The following is a 12,496-nucleotide window of genomic DNA, read 5'->3' on the forward strand; positions in this document are numbered from 1 at the left end:
TTTTTATATTTTCAGACCCATAAAAATGTCTGCTCGTAAGCCTTTGTTTGTGGCAAGCATTGTCAACAGACTTACACCTAAGAGAAGGTAGTTAACTCAAATTGGAATGATGTACTATTTAAGATCTGAAATCAACTGTTTGTAATTAAGGATCTCGCTCACTGCTGCACCGATATGGTTTTTCTTTACAATGTAGCTTCTTATAGGTCCTGGGAGGGTGTTTATCTTATCTCTGAAGCTATATATTTCGGAAATTGCTGGTCCTTGTCGGTTTTATCTTAAAGGGACCTAGTGAGGTTAGGCTACTTTTTCAACATCTCCTAGAGAGTAGAGATTAATTTAATCAAAAAAAATCTATGAATGACCAGTAAAAATCGTTTTGGATCAGATCATTTATGATCGTCTTAATGGGTTGCTAAGATAGGTTGAAAATTGTTAACAATGAGCCACAAAAACCGCCATATTCATATGTTAACACTTTTAAATATGGTATTATTTAAGAAACTCTTGGTGTGTGAATACCCCTGAATGCGCCAAAGGGCTCGAATGGGATCCCAGCCTTGCTGACAACAGAACTCCTAGGTACAATCTTTTTGTAAAATGTTTTTTCGATGGGACAGATGTATATTGTATAAAGATACTTGATAAAATCAGAACTATCTTTATTAGAAAACAGTAATTTGTCTAAATTACAATCGTTAGCTACCTTTCTTTTCCTGAGCTCTTTCATAAGTATTCTAAACCATAACATTTAAGCATGTGTTATAGTTTTATAGCCCAGATGTACCAATAATGTTCAGAATAATTAGTTTAGAAAGTTACCCTCTCATCCTTACTTTAAGTATCTGTAGATTTGCGGCATTCGCGCACAATTTCTTAATTTGGATTATGGAGGACCAAAACTAATATGCTAAATTTCTCCCGTTGTTTATCCACTTTTATAGCATTTTTCATCAATTATCTAATGTGATATACTTATGAAAATTATGGTTAACAATTCAATTTTGTTTCTAAATCAAAGAATTACGTAAAAACAAGAAAATGAATAAGATATTGGGCTAACATATTGGGTAAAAATCTGACAGAGAAAAAATGGAAAACATTCCTTTATTTACGAATTACATAAGCCCTAGCGAGCTGATTCATATTTATATAAACATAAACTGAATAAACCAAGCAAAAAAGGCCGCCGTGATTTTATTGACAACAATGTTATTTTATATAGTTGTATTATAGGTCTTTTTTTCATATAAATTGGATTTTAGGTCAAATATTATCAAATCCGTTAAGTGTAGACAAAAATTCACACAAGCAATGTATTATGTTATATAGGATTTTAACTCCCCTCAGCTTTGAAACACCTTATTTTAATTTAGATACATTAGAGTATCCCACCCCCCTCACCTAAATTTTTTAAACCTCTCATTTTAGCCACCTCAAAAAATTTTAGGACGGCCGTAGTGTTTGGTTATATTTTAATTAATCTAAAATTCTTTTATTTATCCTTCTTATGTTTGAGATATTCTTGCGTACGTAGGCGTACAATATGACTTCATCCAATGATTAATTGTCAATTCTATTTAAATTGTACAATATTCACTTATAGATTAGTATATATTATTTTAATTACACCAGAAAAAAGTAGATAATAAGTTATAAATATTTATTAATAAATTTTGCAGCTGGATTACAGTTTACTGTTCATTTTCTTTAATATGTAATTAGCTGAATTTTTATGCTCTGCGTATTGACATTAACTTTCTTATTATCCATTTCTTTCTATTTAAGCGTAGCAGCAACTTTGTAATTAGTTCTACCAGTAAGTTCTTATTTTTAATTTTAACTTGATGATTTGTTTGCTTTTTAGAATAAAAAAATAAGGAATATGATAATTCACTTGTTTTTTTTTTGGGGGGGGGGGGATATTGATATCCAGACAAATGTCATCTTATTTGTCTGGCCGTCATCGCCATTATGGATGCAATCATCCTTGTAAGTTGAAAACAATGCTTGCAATGGAGGATGGTTACGGATAATATATTCTAACCATTATTAACTTTAATTGTCCTGGCCTTGTAAACCTATAAAAAATTTAGGACTCTAGGCAAATGGGAACCCTCCCCCCTGAAGGGTTCACCGGCCAGACGACTTTTTTCTTGGAGCTGGGAAGGTGAATTTGATAAGGTAGGCTACTGTGAAATGTAATGAAAGTAAGTAATTGAAGGCCAATGTGAAAGGTTGTGAAAGGCAACTTTAGTTTAAATTTGCTTTATTTTTCTCAAAAAACTTTTGACCTTTTTACATACAAAGTAGCCTCGTCTTCCCCTGAAATATATTCCTGGGAAAACTTTTATACAAAAGTCTGGAGTTGTCGTTTTTTTATGGTTTAAATATTTTTTACTTGGACTGTCAATCTTCACTTTTATAGAAACAAAGATTAACAAATTATAAAAGGATTTTTATCTGTATGAAATATTTTAGGAGTTTGATTTGACCCCTGCTAAAATCCCTCTAACAGATTTAAACTCAAGGAATTTAGATATATCTAGAATATTGAAAATAGTTCTTATTCTTTTTCATTCAATTATGATGAGATGTATTTCTGTAAGATTTCTTTTTTGATACCCATAATAATCTTTAAGGTTATGCCTTCAGAGAGAGCTAATACAAGAAGTTTTAGAGTTAAACGTCGCATTTTTCCTAATTGATTAACTTTTATGTAATAGAATATTTTTAGCACAGCAACTCCATAACAAGCGTATGTACTTTCGTCCCTGAGGGTTAAGTTACAGAGCGAGTTTAGAAAATTTCCATTGTAAAGGATGTTTAAATCTTGAAACACTATTTAGACTTTAGAGCCTCTACCCTATTTTATTTGAATTTGTTTTGATTCTAGATATATTTAATATCTTAAAGGACAACTTACTTGTTAGATGTTGATGATTATGAACGACTACCCTCGGTTTTATAAACTTGACAAAATATTTTTCCCTTATTTGTATTTTATTTATTAACTCTGAATGTGATATCTTTTTAGAACTTTTATGTATTTTGTGACAGATTTTTCATGTATTAATAAAATAATCTAGTTTATTTAGATTTATAACCATTACAAATATAAGTTTTCAGATAGAAGAATAGATTTTAAAATGCCAGTTAACAGGATTGCTGTAGTCAATTCTGGAGGAGGAAAGGATTTATTTTATAAAAAAGATATTAATGTAATGTTAACTTCAGTTAGATTATATTTCTAGAATACGTTCTGGTTGTTTCATTGAATAATCAAAATGTTATCTCTCCTTACTTCTACTCTTTCTCTTTATAAAGCTTCGCTACTATTTGACATTATCATCCTTGTTTTATTTACGGGAAACCTTTGATATTTTATAGAATCAAGAGTTTTATCAATCACATGCAAAGAATTTTTTTTTTACTATACAAAAGATACATTTCTAATATTCTATTAGGTATTATTTCATTCATTTTTATTCATACAAAAATTCTTAACAATGAAAATTAAAAGGTGTGGGCGAATGTTTAAAGTAATCCAACAAAAAATGTTATTTCATAAATATTAACAAAGAATGAAACCTACTACCTATTTATTTAACTAAAGAGTAATCTACAAATAGGACAAAATATTCAAAAGAGCACATCCCAAAAGGTCTTTAGGTGTACTTGTTGGAAAGGGGAGGGGGTTTATCGTTATTTAAGGCGATCGGCCACATCCCTAGAGGCCTCTATGGCATTTGTGGGGAGGGGGAAGTTCACCTCACACTTTTTTGGGAGGGGGGAAGGTCACGGTGGTTTATCTCGGAAAGGTTTGGGTTTCCTTCCCCCAAATAGTTTTAACCCTTCTCTGAACCTATAGGATGCTTCATTGTAAAAGGGAACCATTTTGGTTCTGGGGTTAGTAACGATTTGTTCTTTTATACCCACTAATCGGTTTAAGTGCTTTTAAAGAAAAAAAATGCATTTGCCTAATATAGATAATTAAAAAATGTATTAGGTACTTTCAATTATGTAATAGTACCTAGGTTCACATGATGTAACTATATTGTTTATTTTGTTTTAAACCCAGGAATCTTTAGGGATAAGACAATTGAAGATAAGTGATTTACACTCCCAATGATGATCAACAAAATTACAATTGTCGAAGGGTAAAATTACTTTTAGAAAAGATTGTATTTTAAAGTTGGTATGTTTCAACCTATTTTTAAAAAAAATACACTATTCTAAGACATGAAGATATTTGGTTTCAAAAAGTGGCACATCCGCCTCCCCCCTTTTTTTAGTCAACAAATGAGAGAACAATGTTAAAAAACAGGCATGGTATAATAATGGATATAAGATATTCGTGGATATATTGACAGGGAAATATTGAGTTTGCTTAAATGGACCTCATTTATTGGTCAGTTTGTTCGTCTAGTAGGAAAGAATGAGGGTATCATTTTTTCAGCCAGCTGCGAGCATCACTTTATCAGAGTACATGAAAATCTAGGGGTTTATATTCTGCAAATTTTGATTTGACCCTGCTAAAGGGGAGGTTACAAAAAAAACGAAAGAAATATGTGCTTGGGGGGAAAAAATGCAAAACTCAAGAGAACTGGAAAAAAAATTCCAATTTTTCTCCCCTCCTTGGTAAAAATTAAAAGAATCTTGTTCAGAATATACACCACTGTGAAAATCTTGTGCAACATCCAGATAACAATATATCTATTAGTTTAATGTCCCTGCCATCCTTGGAAAACCAAGCTAATAAAATATGAATATCAGAGGAAAAGATTTTGTGTATAATATTCAAAATGTATAAAGCGTGGAAAGCATAACAAAGTAATCCTTTTTTCATGAATATTTAATATTTTTTGTGAGGCAATATGTATGTACCTATCTTATTTTAAATCAATGTTTTATTTTTAATAGTTAAGCTTCATAATAAGTACCTAAACATGTCGGTCTGTCTGTCTGTCTGCAGTGCTATTAAAGGATGTTTTTTTTGCTTAAGAAGCATATGCACGAATTAACCTTGTTTTAAAAGACATTATTTATGGTATGGTTAATAATGATTCTTGATTGATAAGCAAATACATACCAACCTACCCTTTTTTTTATGTAATTGCTGGAAAATGGAGGCATTGTACTCTTGCAGTTTTAATTAGGTATCTCATTCATTGGCATGAAAACTTTGTTTTGTACGAACCTTTCGTTTTCAATCTTTTCCATTAGAACTGGTAATTTTGTTTATCGTTTTTAGGGGTGTTGTACAACTTCAATTTATAGTTCATTGGTTTATAGACAATGACATACTAACGGCTTCGTTTGATCATTTTAGATCAATTTTTGGAGGGAGAAATTGGTTTTTTGGGGGCCCCTAAGAAAATAGCTTAAAACCATCACAGGACCAGTAGGTATATTCCCTGAAGAGTAGGACCATTCGGTACTGTGGATACTGAGATCTTATGCTTCAGACGGACAGACAGACATCGTTCTACTTTGTATTATAGATAATAAGAAAAAAACTAAGATTCTTAAATAAAAAAAGAATTAAAATAAATCCATACTGAACAGGATTAACCAGCGGTGGACAGGCCCAGTACAACACAAATCAGGCTCCCATCATGGAAATTATTATGCCCCAGGTACATAAAGTCTTTTTTAGTATGGCTTCGAATCCGGTTAGTATCCGCCGGATTAGTACCGGTTCTTTCTAAGCAACACTAAAGAATTATAGTATAGCATCGTGTTATAGACAATTTTTCACGAATCATAAAAAGTAGTTCTATTGGCCCTGGCTTTTTAATTTATTATCTGCGGAATGCTGTCTAAAATATGATGCGATAAATAACTATTATATTTTGTTTTTTTCGAGTATTTGGCAATTTATTTTGTGAAGAAAATCACGTATAATTTCATGAATAAGGGAAAGGTAGGTTGCGGGTAAAATCCGTAAAGGTTGTGTGTTTTAAGTTAAAAACAGTAGTAGAACAATAAAAATTTATGTTAACTAAAAAAAAAGAGTTCTTTTCAATAAGAAATACACATATTTAGTGAATATTATCATTCTACTACTCTTTTTAAGCTTTAAAACACACACTTTTACGGATTTTACCCGCAACCTACTTTTCCCTTTATTGAAATTTCAAACTCTAAACCTGCAAACCATATTAAAAGTTTTCGGGTATTACAAGGAATACAGCTTCCATAGAATTAGTTTTATTACAAATCATACACCTTTAGTTTAGAGATTATTTCATGACAAATGATATGAAAATAAAATGTGTAAGTTGACGGTATGCAGACACTTATTTTCAAAATAGGTATTTAAAAAAATATATTAATTTTTAGAAAGTTATTTTCTTATACAGGAATTGAAATAACTATTTTACCCATTTTAAATCAATAGAACAATTCTCTCGTGCATTAGTGTGCCATTAACAAATATTACCGTTTGGCCTTACAGTACATGTTCATAGAAATTCTCTACTTTTAAAATGTTCAACCAAACTGAATGACATCATTAAGAAGCTTATTTAAATCTTTAGAAAATGAAGAATTTGAGAGTTGCCCTACTTTGAATGGTTTCTGATAAGCAGGGTTTCGGATCCGCATTGATTTTATGCGGATCCGGATCCTCAAAATTTGGTCAGTGCGGATCCGGATCCGGATCTTTGACAATAAAAATAAAATCACCAAATTTTTCAAAAAAATTTTATTCTTTAATTCGAAGTCAAAAATACTTTTAATTTTCAAGTCTGAACCTAAACCTTAAAGATTGGCTCTCATCAAGAGAATGTCTGAGATTTTTTATAAATTTAGGTAGATTTTTCCATTTTTTCCGCATTTTTTGGAGTCTAAGGATCCGGATCCGGATCCTTGGACTCAAAATATGCGGATCCTTGCGGATCCGGATCCGAAACCCTGCTGATAAGTTATATTAAGTTGAGGAAATTTTGATTTTAAATGACTTAAAATAATTTAAATCCTCCTTGGATTTACAAAAAGCTTCACTGTAAAGAAGAACTAGGTATGTCTTGGTCCATTGTAGTGATACCTGTAGCTACAGACAGAACGACAGACATACATCCTGTTAGTTGAATGTGTTATTCACGACTTTATATTAATATTCTAAGAATAATATATTAATAACTCTAGTTTTATCTTGACGTATCTAGTACATGAGAAGCCAAGGAAATTATAATTTTGATTAATAATCACAATTAGTTCTTGGTTAAAGAAAGTTGGTACTGTTGATTACGGACAAAGAACTCGTGTATTCACTTTACCTTGTTGCTTATATTATATTAGGTTAGAACTAGAAAGGATTAGGACTTGAGAGTCCTTTAGACTACCTACCCTTTGATTACACGACTTTTTTCTTGTAGTCATAACTGTGCATGGTAATGAGTTTTACCTGTTTTGGGCCAAGGAATTTTCTTTGTTCCAGCAATTTACGCCACGCAACTGACATAGCAGCAGCTGTTGGAACCATTATTAACGTCTTTAATTATGACGTGGTTCCGGTTCGAGATGCTAACCTAACACCTTCGCGATAACGAGCGGATACGTTACATGATATGCCACAGTAACCGATAATTTTAGTATCTTAACCTGTGAAATGTATATCCTGGAACTATACCTTATAATTAATGAAAATATTTTTAGTCTGCCTCCACAAATGTACCAGCGTTCCTGGCCAAGCTCTGGAAAATGGTGGATAATCCAGAAACAGGTAGTTTTTCTTTTTCAGGGAGGGAGGGGACATTGGACTATTATCCAAAGTTTAATAGACCTGTTCTCTTATTCGTAGGGTAATAACTTTGGGTACTTTAGAGAAATCTTAATAATTCAAAATCTACAGAAGGGGCTCTGTTGATTTTATTTTATTGTTCTGTGTCTTATCCCTTAGGATTCCTAAAGTCATTGTAGATTTAGTTCATTCCTACAGTGGGAGGTGCTCACTAGGATCAAAGTAAACAAGGACGATAACATCCATAAAAGCAAAGCTAAACAAAACTTCATAAAATGAAGGACGCTTTAGTTATTCATACTTGTGTTTTAAGACTTAATTATTTAGTTGCTAAACCTATAAAATTGTGGCTAATTGTCTTAGGAATGAAATTTTAAAGTTAATAAGATGTCTAGGATAATTCAAAGTAAATCGAATCTTAAACATGGGCACGCATCTTTGATATTGACTTGCCATATTCTTTATTGCAAGGAAATATTTTATCCTAGTACTACAGCAATTCTCCTGCAAAGTTTAAAATTGGTTGAATAATTAACATGCAAAAATTGATTATCAGAGCTATACTGTACTTACTTTTGGTTTTGCTTGTACTTTACCTTAAATTGTGTCACTAAAACTCCAGCTGGTTTATATATTGCCTTAGTGTACACAAATATTTTTATATAAAGTTTGGGGACTATAAATCTACAAATTACCTAGACAATTTTTATTGAGGTTTTGTATTATTTGTTTTGGAAATTCAATAAATTGAATTAATGCATATTTGTAGGTGATAGCTAAGAACAAGTTTTTTTGAAATAATATCACGTTTGTCTTGGAGAGTTATAAAAAAGAAAATAACCAATTGCAAAAATTTAAAAAAAAACTGAACATAATTTAACTTGTAGGGTTTTTTTTAAAGTTTTTGTTATGTTTCTAATGACCTCGATTTACCCTGAAAACATGAGAGTATTTAGATTGCTATTTTTTTTCGGTACACACAGGTAAACAAACACATATTTAATAGACTAACAGACATCCTACTACTTTTTTTTATAAAGATACAAAACCTTTCTTTATTTTTAGATTTGTTGATTTCTTGGACGGACAGTGGAAATTCTTTCATGATAAAAAACCAGGCTGAATTTTCAAGAGATCTTCTACCATATTATTACAAACATTCTAATATGGCGTCTTTCATTAGGTAGGTAATTTTAAGCAAAGCTTTTATACAGTTAGATTAGTTTTGTCACATGTAAAGATTATTATTTGTCTGCAATTTCTCGACCAGATGAATAACTATAAAGTAGCTTATACCACCAACGAAATTAATTCGAAAACCTATAAGTGATTTTCAGCCGTCGTTGGGGGGGGGGGGGGCAACACTTAGTAGAATTGATGACCTTTATATCTGCCCCCCAAATATTATTTTAGATTTATTTTGCTTGTTGGCTATACCTTATTCTTGACTATAATGTATAAACAATTTTATGATGTGGGGGGAATTCGCAATAATATTTTTATAAATAAATCATTCCTACCCCAGGGGTATATATTTTAGGCATAGGTCAAGCACAGTGCTTGTTTAGTGGTCATTGGAAGCGTCACGCTGTGAGGCATCGTTAAGAGATGAGATTGGAGGGAAAGAAATTAAACAAAGTAAGAAAAATACACCTCTGGTCCACCTCTTATCAGTGCATACTTTGATTAACATCTTAAATTTAAATTTTTAGGCAACTGAATATGTATGGATTCCATAAAGTGGTCAGTGTTGATTCTGGAGGCTTGAAGGTAAATAAATTGATAATAAAATCCAAAAAAAAATTACTTTATTGCCAGGGGTGTATATTCTGCACAAGATTTATTTTTTTTTCCCTGCTACAAAGTTTTTTATTTTTTTCCCCCCTAGATTTTTCGTAGAAAACTGGATATAATACGATGCTAGACATAGTTTTTTCGTATGGATGAGAACCGGTTCCTATCCACCGGATTCGAATGAATACGAGAAAACAAGTTATTGTCTCCTTGGGGGGAAAAAACAAGAACAATATGTGGAGGGGTAAAAAAAGTGAATAAAATAAAGAATATCAAAACATTTTCCTACTTGTAACCTTAGGGAAAAAATTACATAGATATTTTGCAGCCGTGGAAAAAAAAATCTTGTGCAGAATATACCCTCTGTTAATACCTATTCAAAACATCATAAATAATATACAATACAATACTTTAAAGGGTGATAGAGATGAGATAGAGTTTGCCCATCCCTATTTTATCAGAGGCCAAGAACATCTGCTACCAGAAATTAAAAGAAAGGTATGCTTTACAAAGTTTTGCAGGTCTTTTTAGATAACTAGCGGCTTCGCCCATAGCCTCTAGGGGCTTTGTCCCAAGAGGTAATTAAAAACACATTAGGTATGTGCCTAAAAAAAATGATGTGAATATGGGAATCATTAAATCTTCTATTACCTACCCAGCCGAAAAAATTGCGAATTCGCAAAATATATGGGAAAAAAATTGGGGTGTTTTTGTTTTTGGGAGGTGGGGGTGTCCTGCCCATCAAGAAAATAGCCTAAAACCACCACAGGACCAGTAGGTATATTCCCTGAAGAGTAGAATCCAATCGGTTCAGTGGTTACCGAGATCTTAAGGGATGGACGGACAGACATCATTCTACTTTGTGTTATAGATAATTACACATAATTTTAAAGATGCCTAAACCCCAATTTTCAAACTTTTAGTGTCAAAACTTTTAAACTACCCAATGATTTTATTCTACAGAAGGAATGACTTGGTTTATCATCATTGAAGATGTATATCAATTTATTGTACCGTGTATTATCCCTTAAAGTCCCCTAGTTTAAGGCTAGATTTCCCCATAAGATGTTGTTAGCTTGTTATTTTTACATGATGTAACATATTATTATCTACTTCATTGTCAAAAAATACTCACTACCTTTTTTGTCAGGTGTCGAGCGTGGTGGGGAAGAACACAGCGTCAACCCTGGTGGACACTCTACCTAACATCAAGTCCGACAAGGTCGTTATCGACACTGATAGGCCTCGGGTAAATATAGTCTAAAAAGGGTTAAACCAAGCCTTTAACCCTTTGAGGACGGCTTTCGTTTGGGTATGGTATTTGGATGTAAACTTTTTATAATGTTTCTTATATCATGTATGTACATTGTACAAAGAGATTTTAGTAATTGTTAAAATTAGATTTTATCCATTAAATAAGGTTTGCGTTGATATGCTGTTTTAGATTTTTCTTTTTTTCTTTATTGATGTAAATTAAAATTAATGCAAAAACAAAGTTATTCATTTAACTTATTTAAAATTCTGAGATGAAGATGTATTTGAATTTAAAGGTAGGCATTTAGTTTGGGCTTTGTGTCTTTTAAAGATAAAAATTTTTTTTTCTTGTACATAAAAATCTATTTTTCTTTAACATGATCTAGTATGTAATATACTACTATTAAAAAGAGGTTTTTTTGCTTTTATGGGTGTTTTTGTTAGTTCTATGTGAAATCGATTAAAAATTTTGATTTATGGTATACAATCAACAATGTAGGTATCTTATGTACCTATTGTTTAACTTGGTGTGGTATAAAATGATAATTTTCCTTTTTTACATAGATAAAGGGTGAGCAAAAATGCGTAGATTTTTAAAATTAAAATTGCGCGGCTTGTGTTAATAGTAGAAAAATTTTACGCATACCGTTAGAACCGCTATGAAGTGTATTTTTTTTTAGAAATATAAGATCGATTCCTCTGCTTCGTATAGTTAAGGAGCTACGTAGTATATGTCCCAATTGACTTAAAACCGGACGTGCGAGTAAAGTTTGAGACATTTTACCACCTAGCCTCTAGATTTTTTGTAGCACAGGAACTGTTATTATATTTCCAAAAAATAGAGTTCATTTTCTACTATTAACACAAGCCGCACAATTTAAAATTTAAAAATGTACGCAGTTCTTTTTGCACACCCTATCCTATAATATTTAGTAATATACTCGCAAGTCAAGTTTAACGTCGGTTAAGCTATTTTAACGCGTAGCTCTTACCAATGCGTAGCACAGAAATTGTTTTTATATTTCAAAAAATAGACTTTATAGCGGTTGTAACGGTATGCCTACCTTTTTTCTACCATAAACCCAAGACGCGCAATTTAAATTTGAAAAATCGACGCATTTTTTTGCTCACCCTTTACATTTACCAAACTTTGGAATTTGAACTGTCTAATCGGGGAAGTTCAATCTTTCTTCTATCAACTGTCTTTTCCATGTATACTATTGACTGTACATTATACTGTTATCCAAAGTTACATTAGTTGGCTTAAAAACTTTGGGTACCTCAATTATTTATTATTTGTCCACCAAACTAAAGACGGGGTAATATTGTTTATCTTAATGGGGAATCATTGTCTTATCCCTGAAGATCCCTGTGCGACTCACAAAGTAAGAGAGTTCTTGTTGTAGGTGACTGAGCTGATGACCGAGGTGAGCATGCTGAAGGACAGACAGGAGGACACGGACACGAAGCTCGATACAATGAGGAAAGAAAATGAAGCTCTGTGGCAGGAGGTAGGAAACACAAGTTTTTTAACGCCAACCCAGATAAATGTTAAATTGGGGGGGGGGGGGGATAAAAAATATAGAGTTCTGAAAAGACTTTTTCCCCTTCCTTGGAGGAAAAAAAACTAAAATTATTGCTTGATAGATAAAACATGCATGAAATAAAGAGTACTGGAATTTTTTTCTTTTTCTTGGGATA

The 12,496-nt window shown here is 32.0% G+C and overlaps 3 protein-coding genes across 15 annotated transcripts in view; 2 read left to right on the forward strand and 1 right to left on the reverse strand.

The window, feature by feature from the left end:
• l(1)G0004 (RNA-binding protein pno1) overlaps positions 1 to 12,496 on the reverse strand; it is a 185,813-nt gene that overhangs the window by 91,079 nt on the left and 82,238 nt on the right. The gene's annotated exons all lie outside the window — the stretch shown is intronic.
• LOC145304574 (uncharacterized) lies at positions 19 to 2,972 on the forward strand. 2 transcript variants are annotated; one of them, XM_080146489.1, is made up of 5 exons: positions 19 to 87; positions 502 to 582; positions 2,097 to 2,184; positions 2,482 to 2,528; positions 2,914 to 2,972. In XM_080146489.1, exons 1-5 carry the CDS (start codon positions 26 to 28, stop codon positions 2,969 to 2,971), a joined length of 336 nt encoding a protein of 111 aa, XP_080002615.1. In that variant the 5' UTR covers positions 19 to 25; the 3' UTR covers position 2,972. The 2 variants fall into 2 exon arrangements, with proteins under 2 accessions (XP_080002615.1, XP_080002616.1); XM_080146490.1 differs by lacking the exon at positions 2,482 to 2,528 and having other exon boundaries at positions 2,643 to 2,972.
• The window catches only part of Hsf (Heat shock factor), a 37,714-nt gene continuing 28,340 nt past the window's right edge, over positions 3,123 to 12,496 (forward strand). For 9 of the 12 annotated variants that reach the window (XR_013874131.1, XR_013874132.1, XR_013874136.1 and 6 more), the window contains exons 1-8: positions 3,123 to 3,187; positions 5,567 to 5,639; positions 7,663 to 7,729; positions 8,813 to 8,930; positions 9,460 to 9,517; positions 9,959 to 10,039; positions 10,692 to 10,790; positions 12,202 to 12,306. Coding sequence is in view for 4 of the 12 variants with exons in the window: in XM_080146482.1 (XP_080002608.1) it covers positions 3,150 to 3,187; positions 5,567 to 5,639; positions 7,663 to 7,729; positions 8,813 to 8,930; positions 9,460 to 9,517; positions 9,959 to 10,039; positions 10,692 to 10,790; positions 12,202 to 12,306 (639 nt within the window). In the remaining 8 variants the exon portion in view is untranslated. The remainder of the gene's footprint in view (positions 3,188 to 5,566; positions 5,640 to 7,662; positions 7,730 to 8,812; positions 8,931 to 9,459; positions 9,518 to 9,958; positions 10,040 to 10,691; positions 10,791 to 12,201; positions 12,307 to 12,496) is intronic. The other 3 variants (XR_013874134.1, XR_013874135.1, XR_013874138.1) reach the window with 1 other exon arrangement.

Source organism: Acartia tonsa, chromosome 13, assembly GCF_053477335.1.
Source record: "Acartia tonsa isolate MP-2025a chromosome 13, ASM5347733v1, whole genome shotgun sequence".
Classification (NCBI taxonomy): domain Eukaryota; kingdom Metazoa; phylum Arthropoda; class Copepoda; order Calanoida; family Acartiidae; genus Acartia; species Acartia tonsa.

Excerpts from the sequence above, each read along its gene's own strand:
- LOC145304574 (XM_080146489.1), top strand. The coding sequence starts at position 26 with ATGTCTGCTCGTAAGCCTTTGTTTGTGGCAAGCATTGTCAACAGACTT. Across the intron at positions 583-2,096 it reads GCTGACAACAGAACTCCTAG|GACTCTAGGCAAATGGGAAC; the intron begins GTACAATCTTTT and ends TAAAAAATTTAG. Across the intron at positions 2,529-2,913 it reads CCTCTAACAGATTTAAACTC|AAGGACAACTTACTTGTTAG; the intron begins AAGGAATTTAGA and ends TTTAATATCTTA.